At 60.3% G+C, this 13,787-nt stretch overlaps 1 protein-coding gene across 4 annotated transcripts in view; it reads left to right on the top strand.

Moving 5' to 3' along the window:
* Window positions 1–11,898, top strand: part of NOS3 (nitric oxide synthase 3) — a 105,097-nt gene extending 93,199 nt beyond the window's left edge. The window contains exons 21-26 of one of the 4 annotated variants that reach the window (XM_030546588.1): window positions 153–363; window positions 6,223–6,310; window positions 9,484–9,605; window positions 9,944–10,092; window positions 10,168–10,362; window positions 11,668–11,898. In XM_030546588.1, coding sequence (XP_030402448.1) covers window positions 153–363; window positions 6,223–6,310; window positions 9,484–9,605; window positions 9,944–10,092; window positions 10,168–10,362; window positions 11,668–11,790 — 888 coding nt within the window. In that variant the 3' untranslated portion in view covers window positions 11,791–11,898. Of the gene's footprint in view, window positions 1–152; window positions 364–6,222; window positions 6,311–9,483; window positions 9,606–9,943; window positions 10,093–10,167; window positions 10,363–11,652 lie in introns of those variants that run through there. The other 3 variants (XM_030546587.1, XM_030546589.1, XR_003998260.1) reach the window with 3 other exon arrangements.
* The last annotated feature ends 1,889 nt before the right edge of the window (window positions 11,899–13,787 follow it).

The following is a 13,787-nucleotide window of genomic DNA, read 5'->3' as shown; positions in this document are numbered from 1 at the left end:
GGCTGTGGGGGGCTCGGTGGGTCCCAGCCTGGCTGTGGTGGGGCTCGGGAGAGGGGCTGTGGGGGGCTCGGTGGGTCCCAGCCTGGCTGTGGTTGGGGCTCGGGAGAGGGGCTGTGGGGGGCTCGGTGGGTCCCAGCTGGCTGCCGTTGCAGGATGCCCAGCAATACGAGGAGTGGAAGTGGTTCCGGTGCCCCACGCTGGGCCAGGTGCTGGAGCAGTTCCCCTCGCTGGCGTTGCCCGCCTCCCTGCTGCTCACCCAGCTGCCTCTGCTGCAGCCACGTTACTACTCGGTCAGCTCCGCGCCCGGCGCCCACCCCGGCCAGATCCACCTCACCGTGGCCGTGCTGGCCTACCGCAGCCAGGGTGAGCGACCCCCCCTTTCCCCCGCAGCCAGGGTGAGCGACCCCTCCTACCCCCCAGCCAGGGTGAGCGACCCCCCCTTTCCCCCGCAGCCAGGGTGAGCGACCCCCCCTTTCCCCCAGCCAGGGTGAGCGACCCCCCCTTTCCCCCGCAGCCAGGGTGAGCGACCCCCCCTTTCCCCCGCAGCCAGGGTGAGCGACCCCCCCTTTCCCCCGCAGCCAGGGTGAGCGACCCCCTGTGACAGCTTCCCCTGGCGTGTCCCCTGGAACTGGGGTACTACTGAGCCCCCTGACCCACCAGTGTTGGCTCCCTTTGCTCTGTATTGCTGTGCCCAGCCTGCCAAGCCCTGTGCCAGGCTCTAGAACACATACAGGTAGAGACACACCCGGCTGCAGTTATATAGACACCGGTTCTTTAACCAGCCCCTGCATGGGAAGGCACAGCTAAGGCACCTCCCAGTTACTAAGGCACGGACCCACCTCCTGAGTGTAAACCCACAATTATATCATCTTGCGCTGCCCAGAGATCTGTACAGCGTAAGCTCATGAAAGTCAGTGTGGAGAGGAATATACACAGCTTTCTGCCCCAAGTTATGATTTCTACACACTAGTTTTAGACAAAACAAAAAAAAGTTTATTAACTACAAAAGATAGATTTTAAATGATTATAAAGGATAGCAAAGAGATCAAAGCAGGTTACCTAGCAAACAAACAAAAACACAGAAGCCTGTGGAACAAGGATAATCAATGGGACACAGTAATACCAAGATACAAAATATATCGGAAGCACAGAACAGGCCATGCTGGTGCGGGGGTGGCACTACACATGAAAGCGTAGAATCAAAAGAAGTAAAAATCGTCAATGAACCAAACTGTACCACAGAATCTCTAGGATAGTAATTCCATGCTCTAATAAGAAGAATACAGCGGTAGGGATATATTACCGCCCACGTGACCAGGATGGTGATCGTGACTGTGAAATGCTCAGGGAGACTAGAGAGGCTATTAAAATAAAAAACTCAATAACAATAAGGGGGGATTTCAGTTATCCTCATATTGACTGGGTACATGTCACCTCAGGGCAGGATGCAGAGATAAAGTTTGTTGACACCTTAAATGACTCCTTCTTGGAGCAGCCAGTCCTGGAACCCACCAGAGGAGAGGCAATTCTTGATTTAATCCTAAGTGGAGCACAGGATCTGGTCCAAGAGGTGAATGTAGCTGGACCCCTTGGTAATAGTGACCACAGTATAACTAAATGTAACATCCCTGTGCCAGGAAAAACACCACAGCAGCCCAACACTTTAGCATTTAATTTCAGAAAGGGGAACTACACAAAAATGAGGTTTGTTAAACAGAAATTAAAGGGTTACAGCGCCAAAAGTGAAATCCCTGCAAGCTGCATGGAAACTTTTTAAACACATCATAATAGAGCCTCAGCTTTAATGTATACCTCAATTTAAAAAACATTGTAAGAGAACTAAAAAGAGCCACGATGGTTAAACAACAAAGTAAAAGAAGCTGTGAGAAGCAAAAAGGCATTTTTAAAAAAGTGGAAGTTAAATCCTATTGAGGAAAATAGAAAGGAGCATAAACACTGGCAAATGAAGTGTAGAAATATAATTAGGAAGGCCAAAAAAGAATTTGAAACATAACTAGTTAAAGACTCAAAAAGTAATAGTAATTTTTTTTAAGTACATCAGAAGCAGGAAGCCTGCTAAACAACCAGTGGGGCCACTGGATGATTGAGATGCTAAAGGAGCACTCAAGGACGACAAGGCCATAAGAACATAAGAACGGTCGTACCGGGTCAGACCAAAGGTCCACCTAGCCCAGTATCCTGTCTACCGAGAGTGGCCAATGCCAGGTGCCCCAGAGGGAGTGAACAGAACAGGGAATGATCAAGTGATCTCTCTCCTGCCATCCATCTCCACCCTCTGACAAACAGAGGCTAGGGACACCATTCCTTACCCATCCTGGCTAATAGCCACTTATGGACTTAACCTCCATGCATTTATCCAGTTCCCTTTTAAACATTGTTATAGTCCCAGCCTTCACAACCTCCTCAGGTGAGGAGTTCCACAGGTTTACTATGCGCTGCGTGAAGAAGAACTTCCTTGTATTTGTTCTAAACCTGCTGCCTACCAATTTAATTTGGTGACCCCTAGTTCTTGCATTATGGGAACAAGTAAATAACTTTTCCTTATCCACTTTCTACACATCACTCATGATTTTATAGACCTCTATCATATCCCCCCTTAGTCTCCTTTTTTCCAAGCTGAAAACTCCTAGCCTCTTTAATCTCTCCTCATATGGGACCCTCTCCAAACCCCTAATCATTTTAGTTGCCCTTCTCTGAACCTTTTCTAGTGCTAGAATATCTTTTCTGAGATGAGGAGACCACATCTGTACACAGTATTCGAGATGTGGGCATACCATGGATTTATATAAGGGCAATAAGATATTCTCTGTCTTATTCTCTATCCTCTTTTTAATGACTCCTAACATCCTGTTTGCTTTTTTGACTGTCGCTGCATACTGCGTGGACATCTTCAGAGAACTGTCCACGATGACTCCAAGATCTTTTTCCTGACTTGTTGTAGCTAAATTAGGCCCCATCATATTGTATTGCATTGCCATTGCCATTGCAGAAAAACTAAATTAATTCTTTGCATCAGTCTTCACAGCTGAGGATGTGAGGGTGATTCCCAAACCTGAGCCATTCTTTTTAGGTGACAAATCTGAGGGACTGTCCCAGACTGAGGTGTCATTAGAGGAGGTTTTGGAACCAATTGATAAATTAAACAGCAATAAGTCACCTGGACTAAATGAGATTCACTCAAGAGTTCTGAAGGAACTCAGATGTGAAATTGCAGAACTACTAACTGTGATCTGTAACCTATCATTTAAATCAGCTTCTGTACCAGATGACTGGAGGATAGCTAATGTGATGCCAATTTTCAAAAACGGCTCCAGAGGCGATCCAGGCAATTACAGACCAGTAAGTCTGACTTGAGTACCGGGCAAATTGGTTGAAACAATAGTAAAGAACAGAATTGTCAGACAAAGAGATGAACATAACTTGTTGGGCAAGAGCCAACATGGTTTTTGTAAAGGGAAATCAAGCCTCACCAATCTACTAGAATTCTTTGAGGGGGTCAACAAGCATGTGGACAAGGGGGATCCAGCGGATATAGTTGTAACGAAGTTGCCTCTGGTGGGACACAACTGAGAGTATCAATTCAGAAAAAATTGCTTAGAGCAGGGCAGTTATAGCCCCAGGCTGGTGGTTTTCCACCTGTAAGGCACCAAACCAGCCAGACAAAGAGGATTTTGGTCCCACCCCACTGGCTAATCACAAGTCACACAAGCAATTCCCTTAGACACTCCAGTTTCCCAGTATCACCACCAGTCCCACTCGTCCTGGGGATGACCGGTTATGAAAACCAATTCCGCAGTAAAAGAAAACAGGTTCTCTCGATCCCAAAGGACCAAGCTCCAGACCCAGGTCAATATACACATCAGATCTTACCCACAAATCACGCTGTTGCCAATCCTTTAGAATCTAAAATCTAAAGGTTTATTCATAAAGGGAAAAAGATAGAGATGAGAGCTAGAATTGGTTACATGGAATCAATTACATACAGTGATGGCAAAGTTCTTGGTTCAGGCTTGTAGCAGTGATGGAGTAAACTGCAGGTTCAAATCAAGTCTCTGGAACATCCCCAGCTGGGATGGGTCATTCAGGTCCCTCACCAAAGGCTCTTAAGCAAAGAAAGCTGTCGTGGGATAAGAGGGCAAGTTCTCCCAGGGACTGGTAACTGGTTAAAAGACAGGAAACAAAGGGTAGGAATAAATGGTCAGTTTTCAGAATGGAGAGAGGTAAATAGAGGTGTCCCTGTGGCATCAGTACTGGGCTCAGTCCTATTCAACATTCATAAAGGATCTGGAAAAAGGGGTAAACAGTGAGGTGGCAAAATTTGCAGATGATACAAAACTACTCAAGATAGTTAAATCCCAGGCAGACTCCACCCAGACACAAAAACTGGGTGACTGGGCAACAAAATGGCAGATGAAATTCAATGTTGATCAATGCAAAGTAATGCACATTGGAAAACGCAATCCCAACTATACATATACAATGATGGGGTCTAAATTAGCTATTACCACTCCAGAAAGATCTTGGAGTCATTGTGGATAGTTCTCTGAAAACATCCACCCAATGTGCAGAGACAGTCAGAAAAGCGAACAGAATGTTAGGAAGCATTAAGAAAGGGATAGATAATAAGACAGTAAATATCATATTGCCGCTATATAAATCCATGGTATGTGCACACCTTGAATACTGCGTGCGGATGTGGTCGCCCCATCTCAAAAAAGATATATTGGCATTGGAAAAGGTTCAGAAAAGGGCAACAAAAATGATTAGGGGTATGGAATGGCTGCTGCATGAGGACAGATTAATAAGACTGGGACTTTTCAGCTCGGAAAACAGATGACTATAAAATCATGACTGGTGTGGAGAAAGTAAATAGGGAAGTGTTATTTACTCCTCATAACACAAGAACTAGGGGCCACCAAATGAAATTAATGGGCAGCAGGTTTTAAAACAAACAAAAGGAAGTATTTTTTCACACAACGCACAGTCAACCCATGGAACTCCTTGCCAGGGGATGTTGTGAAGTCCAAGACTATAACAGGGTTCAAAAAAGAACTAGGTAAGTCCATGGAGGATAGGTCCATCAATGGCTATTAGACAGGATGGGCAGGGATGGTGTCCCTGGCCTCTGTTTGCCAGAAGCTGGGAATGGGCACAGGGGATGGATCACTTGATGATTCCCTGTTCTGTTCATTCCCTCTGGGGCATCTGGCACTGGCCACTGTCAGAGAGGATACTGGGCTACATGGATCTTGGTCTGACCGTGTATGGCCATTCTTAAGCTTAGTATGCTAGATAGACTGGATATGAGTAGCAGATTCTCACCCTAAGAAATGATACAGGCAGGCTGCAGATTCTTAGGGGGCAAATTGCACTTGCTCACAGTTTGGAATCCCCAGGTGTTCCATGCACAGGCTACAAATCCCTCTCACCTGGGTCCAGCGCCCCCCAGTTCAGTCCTTGTACCTCAGGTGTTTCCCAGAGTCTCTTTGGGCAGGGAGTCAGTGACAACCCCGATTATGTCACTCCCCTTATGTAGCTTCTGCATAGGACCGGAACCCTGTTTCAAAGTCTGGTTCCCGTGCCAGTCAGTGGAAAAGCACTGACATCCCAAGATGGAGTCCTGCACCAGGTGACTTCGTCACATGATCCTGTAGTTCTAGCAGCCATAAGTCAGAGGCTGTTTGGAGTCACTGATCTAGATTGACTGCATTCTGCCTACCAGTGGGCGTGCCCCGGGTGTTAACACATTTCTCAAACAGATACAGAGTCAATAGTCCTAACTTCAGATACAAAAGTGCTACAATCACACAACTAGGATAATCACATTCAGTAAATCAGAACCATTTCACTGATCTCTCACATGAAAATACATCACAGTTATGCCTTGAATATTACACCGCCTTCCCCCTCAGCCAAGGGAGCAGGCCCACACAGCCAGGGGGTGACCCTGGCAAGAGTCAGCAACACCCCGCACAGCCAGAGTGAGTGATACCCCCACAGCCAGGGCAACCCCACAGTGAGGTGAGCAGCCCGGCTCTTCCCCCCGCCCCGGGGAGATGGAGCCTGAGATGAGGGGAGATGGGGGAGGGTATCTGAGGGGACATGGGAGGGCACTGAGTGGAAGGAGAGAGGGTATCGGGGGCAGGTGCCATCCCCATGAGGCTTCTGAGCACCCTGCCCCTCTTCCCCTGTGTCCCGCAGACGGCCGGGGGCCCCTGCACTTCGGCGTCTGTTCCACTTGGCTGGCCCAGCTTCAGGAGGGGAACATGGTGCCCACCTTCATCAGAGGGTAAGGGAGGCCAGGACCCTGCCCCGGGGCACAGAGCCTGGATGGAGGCTGGGACCCCACCCGCATGCTCCCTCCAGGCCCTACAGCTCCCAGCATGCCCTGCTCCCCTCCGAGCCCCGTTTACCCCACAGGCCCTACAGCTCCCAGCATGCCCTGCTCCTCTCTGAGCCCCATTTACCCCACAGGGACTACAGCTCCCAGCATGCCCTGCTCCCCTCCGAGCCCCATTTACCCCACAGGGACTACAGCTCCCAGCATGCCCTGCTCCCCTCCGAGCCCCATTTACCCCACAGGCCCTACAGCTCCCAGCATGCCCTGCTCCCCTCCGAGCCCCATTTACCCCACAGGCCCTACAGCTCCCAGCATGCCCTGCTCCCCTCCGAGCCCCATTTACCCCACAGGGACTACAGCTCCCAGCATGCCCTGCTCCCCTCCGAGCCCCATTTACCCCACAGGCCCTACAGCTCCCAGCATGCCCTGCTCCCCTCAGACCCCCATTTACCCCACAGGCCCTACAGCTCCCAGCATGCCCTGCTCCCCTCAGACCCCCATTTACCCCACAGGCCCTACAGCTCCCAGCATGCCCTGCTCCCCTCCGAGCCCCATTTACCCCACAGGCCCTACAGCTCCCAGCATGCCCTGCTCCCCTCCGAGCCCCATTTACCCCACAGGCCCTACAGCTCCCAGCATGCCCTGCTCCCCTCCGAGCCCCGTTTACCCCACAGGCCCTACAGCTCCCAGCATGCCCTGCTCCCCTCAGAACCCCGTTTACCCCACAGGCCCTACAGCTCCCAGCATGCCCTGCTCCCCTCCGAGCCCCGTTTACCCCACAGGCCCTACAGCTCCCAGCATGCCCTGCTCCCCTCCGAGCCCCGTTTACCCCACAGGCCCTACAGCTCCCAGCATGCCCTGCTCCCCTCCGAGCCCCGTTTACCCCACAGGCCCTACAGCTCCCAGCATGCCCTGCTCCCCTCCGAGCCCCGTTTACCCCACAGGCCCTACAGCTCCCAGCATGCCCTGCTCCCCTCCGAGCCCCGTTTACCCCACAGGCCCTACAGCTCCCAGCATGCCCTGCTCCCCTCCGAGCCCCGTTTACCCCACAGGCCCTACAGCTCCCAGCATGCCCTGCTCCCCTCCGAGCCCCGTTTACCCCACAGGCCCTACAGCTCCCAGCATGCCCTGCTCCCCTCCGAGCCCCGTTTACCCCACAGGCCCTACAGCTCCCAGCATGCCCTGCTCCCCTCCGAGCCCCGTTTACCCCACAGGCCCTACAGCTCCCAGCATGCCCTGCTCCCCTCCGAGCCCCGTTTACCCCACAGGCCCTACAGCTCCCAGCATGCCCTGCTCCCCTCCGAGCCCCGTTTACCCCACAGGCCCTACAGCTCCCAGCATGCCCTGCTCCCCTCCGAGCCCCGTTTACCCCACAGGCCCTACAGCTCCCAGCATGCCCTGCTCCCCTCCGAGCCCCGTTTACCCCACAGGCCCTACAGCTCCCAGCATGCCCTGCTCCCCTCCGAGCCCCGTTTACCCCACAGGCCCTACAGCTCCCAGCATGCCCTGCTCCCCTCCGAGCCCCGTTTACCCCACAGGCCCTACAGCTCCCAGCATGCCCTGCTCCCCTCCGAGCCCCGTTTACCCCACAGGCCCTACAGCTCCCAGCATGCCCTGCTCCCCTCCGAGCCCCGTTTACCCCACAGGCCCTACAGCTCCCAGCATGCCCTCCTCCCCTCCGAGCCCCGTTTACCCCACAGGCCCTACAGCTCCCAGCATGCCCTGCTCCCCTCCGAGCCCCGTTTACCCCACAGGCCCTACAGCTCCCAGCATGCCCTCCTCCCCTCCGAGCCCCGTTTACCCCACAGGCCCTACAGCTCCCAGCATGCCCTGCTCCCCTCCGAGCCCCGTTTACCCCACAGGCCCTACAGCTCCCAGCATGCCCTGCTCCCCTCCGAGCCCCGTTTACCCAACAGGCCCTACAGCTCCCAGCATGCCCTGCTCCCCTCCGAGCCCCGTTTACCCCACAGGCCCTACAGCTCCCAGCATGCCCTGCTCCCCTCCGAGCCCCGTTTACCCCACCGGCCCTACAGCTCCCAGCATGCCCTGCTCCCCTCCGAGCCCCGTTTACCCCACAGGCCCTACAGCTCCCAGCATGCCCTGCTCCCCTCCGAGCCCCGTTTACCCCACAGGCCCTACAGCTCCCAGCATGCCCTCCTCCCCTCCGAGCCCCGTTTACCCCACAGGCCCTACAGCTCCCAGCATGCCCTGCTCCCCTCCGAGCCCCGTTTACCCCACAGGCCCTACAGCTCCCAGCATGCCCTGCTCCCCTCCGAGCCCCGTTTACCCCACAGGCCCTACAGCTCCCAGCATGCCCTGCTCCCCTCCGAGCCCCGTTTACCCCACAGGCCCTACAGCTCCCAGCATGCCCTCCTCCCCTCCGAGCCCCGTTTACCCCACAGGCCCTACAGCTCCCAGCATGCCCTGCTCCCCTCCGAGCCCCGTTTACCCCACAGGCCCTACAGCTCCCAGCATGCCCTGCTCCCCTCCGAGCCCCGTTTACCCCACAGGCCCTACAGCTCCCAGCATGCCCTGCTCCCCTCCGAGCCCCGTTTACCCCACAGGCCCTACAGCTCCCAGCATGCCCTGCTCCCCTCCGAGCCCCATTTACCCCACAGGCCCTACAGCTCCCAGCATGCCCTGCTCCCCTCCGAGCCCCGTTTACCCCACAGGCCCTACAGCTCCCAGCATGCCCTGCTCCCCTCCGAGCCCCGTTTACCCCACAGGCCCTACAGCTCCCAGCATGCCCTGCTCCCCTCCGAGCCCCGTTACCCCACAGGCCCTACAGCTCCCAGCATGCCCTGCTCCCCTCCGAGCCCCGTTTACCCCACAGGCCCTACAGCTCCCAGCATGCCCTCCTCCCCTCCGAGCCCCGTTTACCCCACAGGCCCTACAGCTCCCAGCATGCCCTGCTCCCCTCCGAGCCCCGTTTACCCCACAGGCCCTACAGCTCCCAGCATGCCCTGCTCCACCCCTAGTCTGGAGACCCTTCCCCTTCCCATTACCCCTTTCTGTTGCCATGGCCCTGCCCCTGCCCCGATGCCCCTGCAGTGCACTGGCTGTGGGCGGAGCTGGGTGCCCAACCCGGTGCCACGCCCCAGACACCATCACTCCCCACACAGGGCCCCGTCCTTCCGGCTTCCGCAGGACCCCAGCGCCCCCTGCATCCTGGTGGGTCCAGGCACCGGCATCGCCCCCTTCCGGGGGTTCTGGCAGCAGCGGCTGCACGACATGGAGACGGAAGGTCAGATGGACTGGGGGGCACGGCCGGGGGGGCTGTGTGGGGGCTGGGGGACCTGGATTGGGCAGGGGGTCTAGGGGCCCCTAGGGCTCATGGAATGGGAAGGTTGGGAGTCTCGGGGCTGGGCCTGGGGTTGGGGGGTTGCGTGCCTCCATACACCTGGACTGGGTTGCGGGGCTGGGGGTCCCTAGGGATCTTGGTTGGGGAGTCCTGGTGCACCTTCCCGAGGGGCACTGGGAGGGCCAGGTGTGTCCAGCAGGGGTCTCAGCAGGGCTAGGGCAGGGGAAGGTTCCCGGGGCTGGGGGGCCAGCACTGCCCCTAACCCTGTCCCTGCCCTCCAGGCCTCCGGGTGGGCGAGATGATCCTGGTATTTGGCTGCCGCTGTGCCCGCCTTGACCACCTCTACCAGCAGGAGGCGCTGGAGGCCCAGCAGAAGGGGGCACTGAGCCGGGTGCTGACAGCCTTCTCCAGGGATCCCGACGTCCCCAAGGTAACGGGGGCTGCATCCAGGGGGCTGGCTGGGGTGGGCCAGGACGGCTGACAGTGATGCTCTATCCTGCCCCAGGCCTACGTGCAGGACATCCTGCGGACGCAGCTGGCAGACGACGTGTACCAGGTGCTGTGCCAGCGCGGAGGCCACCTCTATGTCTGTGGGGATGTCACCATGGCCACCGGTGTCCTGCAGACGGTGCAGCAGATCCTGGCCCAGGAGGGAGGCATGACGCTGGCCGAGGCCGGAGACTTAATCAGCGAACTCCGGGTACGGGGTGGGGGAGCAGCTCCAGCTGGCGGCATGGGGACGCGGGGAGCCTGGGCTGGCCTAGCAGGGGGCTGTGGGTTGGGACTGAGGGGTGCCGGCAGAGCTGGGGGACCCCAGGGCTAGGATAGAGGCTTTGGGTCGGGTCTGAGGGGTGCCGGCAGAGCTGGAGGACCCCAGGGCTAGGGTACAGGCTGAGGGGTGGGACTGAGGCATGCCGGCAGAGTTGGGGAGCAAGGGACCCCAGGGCTTGGATAGGGCTGTGGGTCGGGACTGAGGGGTGTCGGCAGAGGTGGGGGACCCCAGGGCTGGGATAGGGGCTGTGGGGTGGGACTGAGGGGTGCCGGCAGAGCTGGAGGACCACAGGGCTAGGATAGAGGCTGTGGGTCAGGACTGAGAGGTGCCGGCAGAGCTGGAGGACCCCAGGGCTAGGATAGAGGCTGAGGGGTGGGACTGAGGCATGCCGGCAGAGTTGGGGAGCAGGGGACCCCAGGGCTGGGATAGGGCTGTGGGTCAGGACTGAGGGGTGTCGGCAGAGGTGGGGGACCCCAGGACTAGGATAGAGGCTGTGGGTCGGGACTGAGGGGTGCCGGCAGAGCTGGAGGACCCCAGGGCTAGGATAGAGGTTGAGGGGTGGGACTGAGGCATGCCAGCAGAGTTGGGGAGCAGGGGACCCCAGGGCTGGGATAGGGGGTGTGGGGTAGGACTGAGGGGTGCCGGCAGAGCTGGGGGGCAGGGGGACCCCAGGGCTGGGATAGAGGCTGTGGGTCGGGACTGAGGGGTGCCGGCAGAGCTGGAGGACCCCAGGGCTAGGATAGAGGCTGAGGGGTTGGACTGAGGCATGCCGGCAGAGTTGGGGAGCAGGGGACCCCAGGGCTGGGATAGGGCTGTGGGTCAGGACTGAGGGGTGTCGGCAGAGGTGGGGGACCCCAGGGCTGGGATAGGGGCTGTGGGGTGGGACTGAGGGGTGCCGGCAGAGCTGGGGGGCAGGGGGACCCCAGGGCTGGGATAGGGGGTGTGGGGTGGGACTGAGAGGTGCCGGCAGAGCTGGGGGGCAGGGGGACCCCAGGGCTGGGATAGAGGCTGTGGGTCGGGACTGAGGGGTGCCAGCAGAGCTGGAGGACCCCAGGGCTAGGATAGAGACTGAGGGGTGGGACTAAGACGTGCCAGCAGAGCTGGGGGGCAGGGGACCCCAGGGCTCAGATAGGGGTGTGGGTCGGGACTGAGGGCAGGCCAGACTTGCAGGGCTCCCTGAATAACGCTCTCGCTGCCCTGTCCGGCACTCCCTCACAGCGGGTCTCTCCCCAGGACCAGAACCGCTACCACGAGGACATCTTCGGCCTGACATTCCGCACGCAGGAGGTGGCCTCGCGGATCCGCTCTCAGTCCTTCTCGGCGCAGGCACGGAGCCTGCTTGACCCTGCCCCCTGAGTGGCCCCTGGCTCCTCGGCCCATGGGGGTGGGGGCACAGCCCTTTGCCCCATTGCTGCTGCTTCCCTGCCCTCTGGAGCCCCTCAATAAAGCATTTAGTTTTGGTAATCGTAGTTTGTCATTTCCCACGATGCGGCAGCGACTGGGGGGCAGCCCTGTGTGGGGGTGGCCTCCCGCACCCCCATGGAGGGCAGAGCCCCACATCCAGACTCTGCCAGCCCTGCCGGCTGGGGGTCCGAGGCCCACAGGGCACGGCGCTGGCCAACGCCGCCTGCTGCACCAAGGCCCAGGAGCAGGAAGCTGGCCGAGGGAGGCCCAGGGTGCCACTGCTCTGGGGGCGAGGAGCCAGCTGCATCCCCAGGGTGCAGAGTTGGGGGCCGTGGAGCCAGTCTGACTCCAGTCCGGGGAGGGCGGGGCTCTAGCGGGGGGCGGGGCCAGTCGGGGGAGGGGCGGGGCTCTGGCGGGGGGCGGGGCCAGTCCGGGGAGGGGCGGGGCCAGTCCGGGGAGGGGCGGAGCTCTGGCGGGGGGCGGGGCCAGTCCGGGGAGGGGCGGGGTCAGTCCGGGGAGGGGCGGGGCTCTAGAGGGGGCGGGGCCAGTCTGGGGAGGGGCGGGGTTCTAGCGGGGGGAGGGATCGTTCCGGGGAGGGGAGGGGCTGGGATGGGGTCAGTCCGGGGAGGGGCGGGGCTCTAGCGGGGGGCGGGGCCAGTCCGGGGAGGGCGGGGCTCTAGCGGGGGGCGGGGCTCTGGCGGGGGGAGGGATCGTTCCGGGGAGGGGAGGGGCTGGGACGGGGCCAGTCTGGGGAGGGGCGGGGCTTGGGCCTGGGGGGGCAGGCTCAGGCGGGGGCGGGGCTCTATCCTAGGGGCGGTCACAGGGGGCGGGGCTCGGGCCTGGGTCGCTCCAGAGGAGGGGCGGGGTGAGTCGGAGGAAGGGCGGGGCTCTGGTGGGGGCGGGGTAAGACGGGGCGGGGCTCGGGCCCGGAAGCTCGCGCTCTCTCGCTGTCACCATGGTGACGACCCGGCCGTCCCGCCAGTGGCGCAGTGCATTCTGGGCCGCCGGCCGGTGCCGTCATGCTGCTGCTCCGGGCTTGTTCCGCGCTGCGCCCCGCGGCCAGGTACCGCGTCACCCGGACGCCTGGGTTCCCTCCCGGGCGGGACCGGCCCAGGAGATGCCCCCCCCCCGCGTGCGGGCGCTGGGGCGGAGCGAGCCCAGGCCCGGGGGGGTCCCGCTAACTCCCCCCCCCCGCGGTGCGGGCGCTGGGGCTGAGCGAGCCCAGGGCGGGGGGGGTCCCGCTAACTCCCCCCCCCGCGGTGCGGGCGCTGGGGCTGAGCGAGCCCAGGGCGGGGGGGGTCCCGCTAACTCCCCCCCCGCGGTGCGGGCGCTGGGGCGGAGCGAGCCCAGGGCGGGGGGGTCCCGCTAACTCCCCCCCCCCCGCGGTGCGGGCGCTGGGGCGGAGCGAGCCCAGGGCCGGGGGGTCCCGCTAACTCCCCCCCCGCGGTGCGGGCGCTGGGGCGGAGCGAGCCCAGGGCGGGGGGGGTCCCGCTAACTCCCCCCCCCCGCGGTGCGGGCGCTGGGGCGGAGCGAGCCCAGGGCGGGGGGGTCCCGCTAACTCCCCCCCCGCGGTGCGGGCGCTGGGGCGGAGCGAGCCCAGGCCCGGGGGGTCCCGCTAACTCCCCCCCCCGCGGTGCGGGCGCTGGGGCGGAGCGAGCCCAGGCCCGGGGGGTCCCGCTAACCCCCCCCCCCGCGGTGCGGGCGCTGGGGCGGAGCGAGCCCAGGGCCGGGGGGGGGGTCCAGCTAACTCCCCCCCCCCGCGGTGCGGGCGCTGGGGCGGAGCGAGCCCAGGGCCGGGGGGGGGGTCCCGCTAACTCCCCCCCCCGCGGTGCGGGCGCTGGGGCGGAGCGAGCCCAGGGCGGGGGGGGTCCCGCTAACTCCCCCCCCCGCGGTGCGGGCGCTGGGGCGGAGCGAGCCCAGGGCGGGGGGGGTCCCGCTAACTCCCCCCC

The sequence above is a fragment of the Gopherus evgoodei genome, unplaced genomic scaffold (assembly GCF_007399415.2).
Source record: "Gopherus evgoodei ecotype Sinaloan lineage unplaced genomic scaffold, rGopEvg1_v1.p scaffold_47_arrow_ctg1, whole genome shotgun sequence".
Classification (NCBI taxonomy): Eukaryota; Metazoa; Chordata; order Testudines; family Testudinidae; genus Gopherus; species Gopherus evgoodei.
This window is presented reverse-complemented; position numbering and strand designations above follow the sequence as displayed.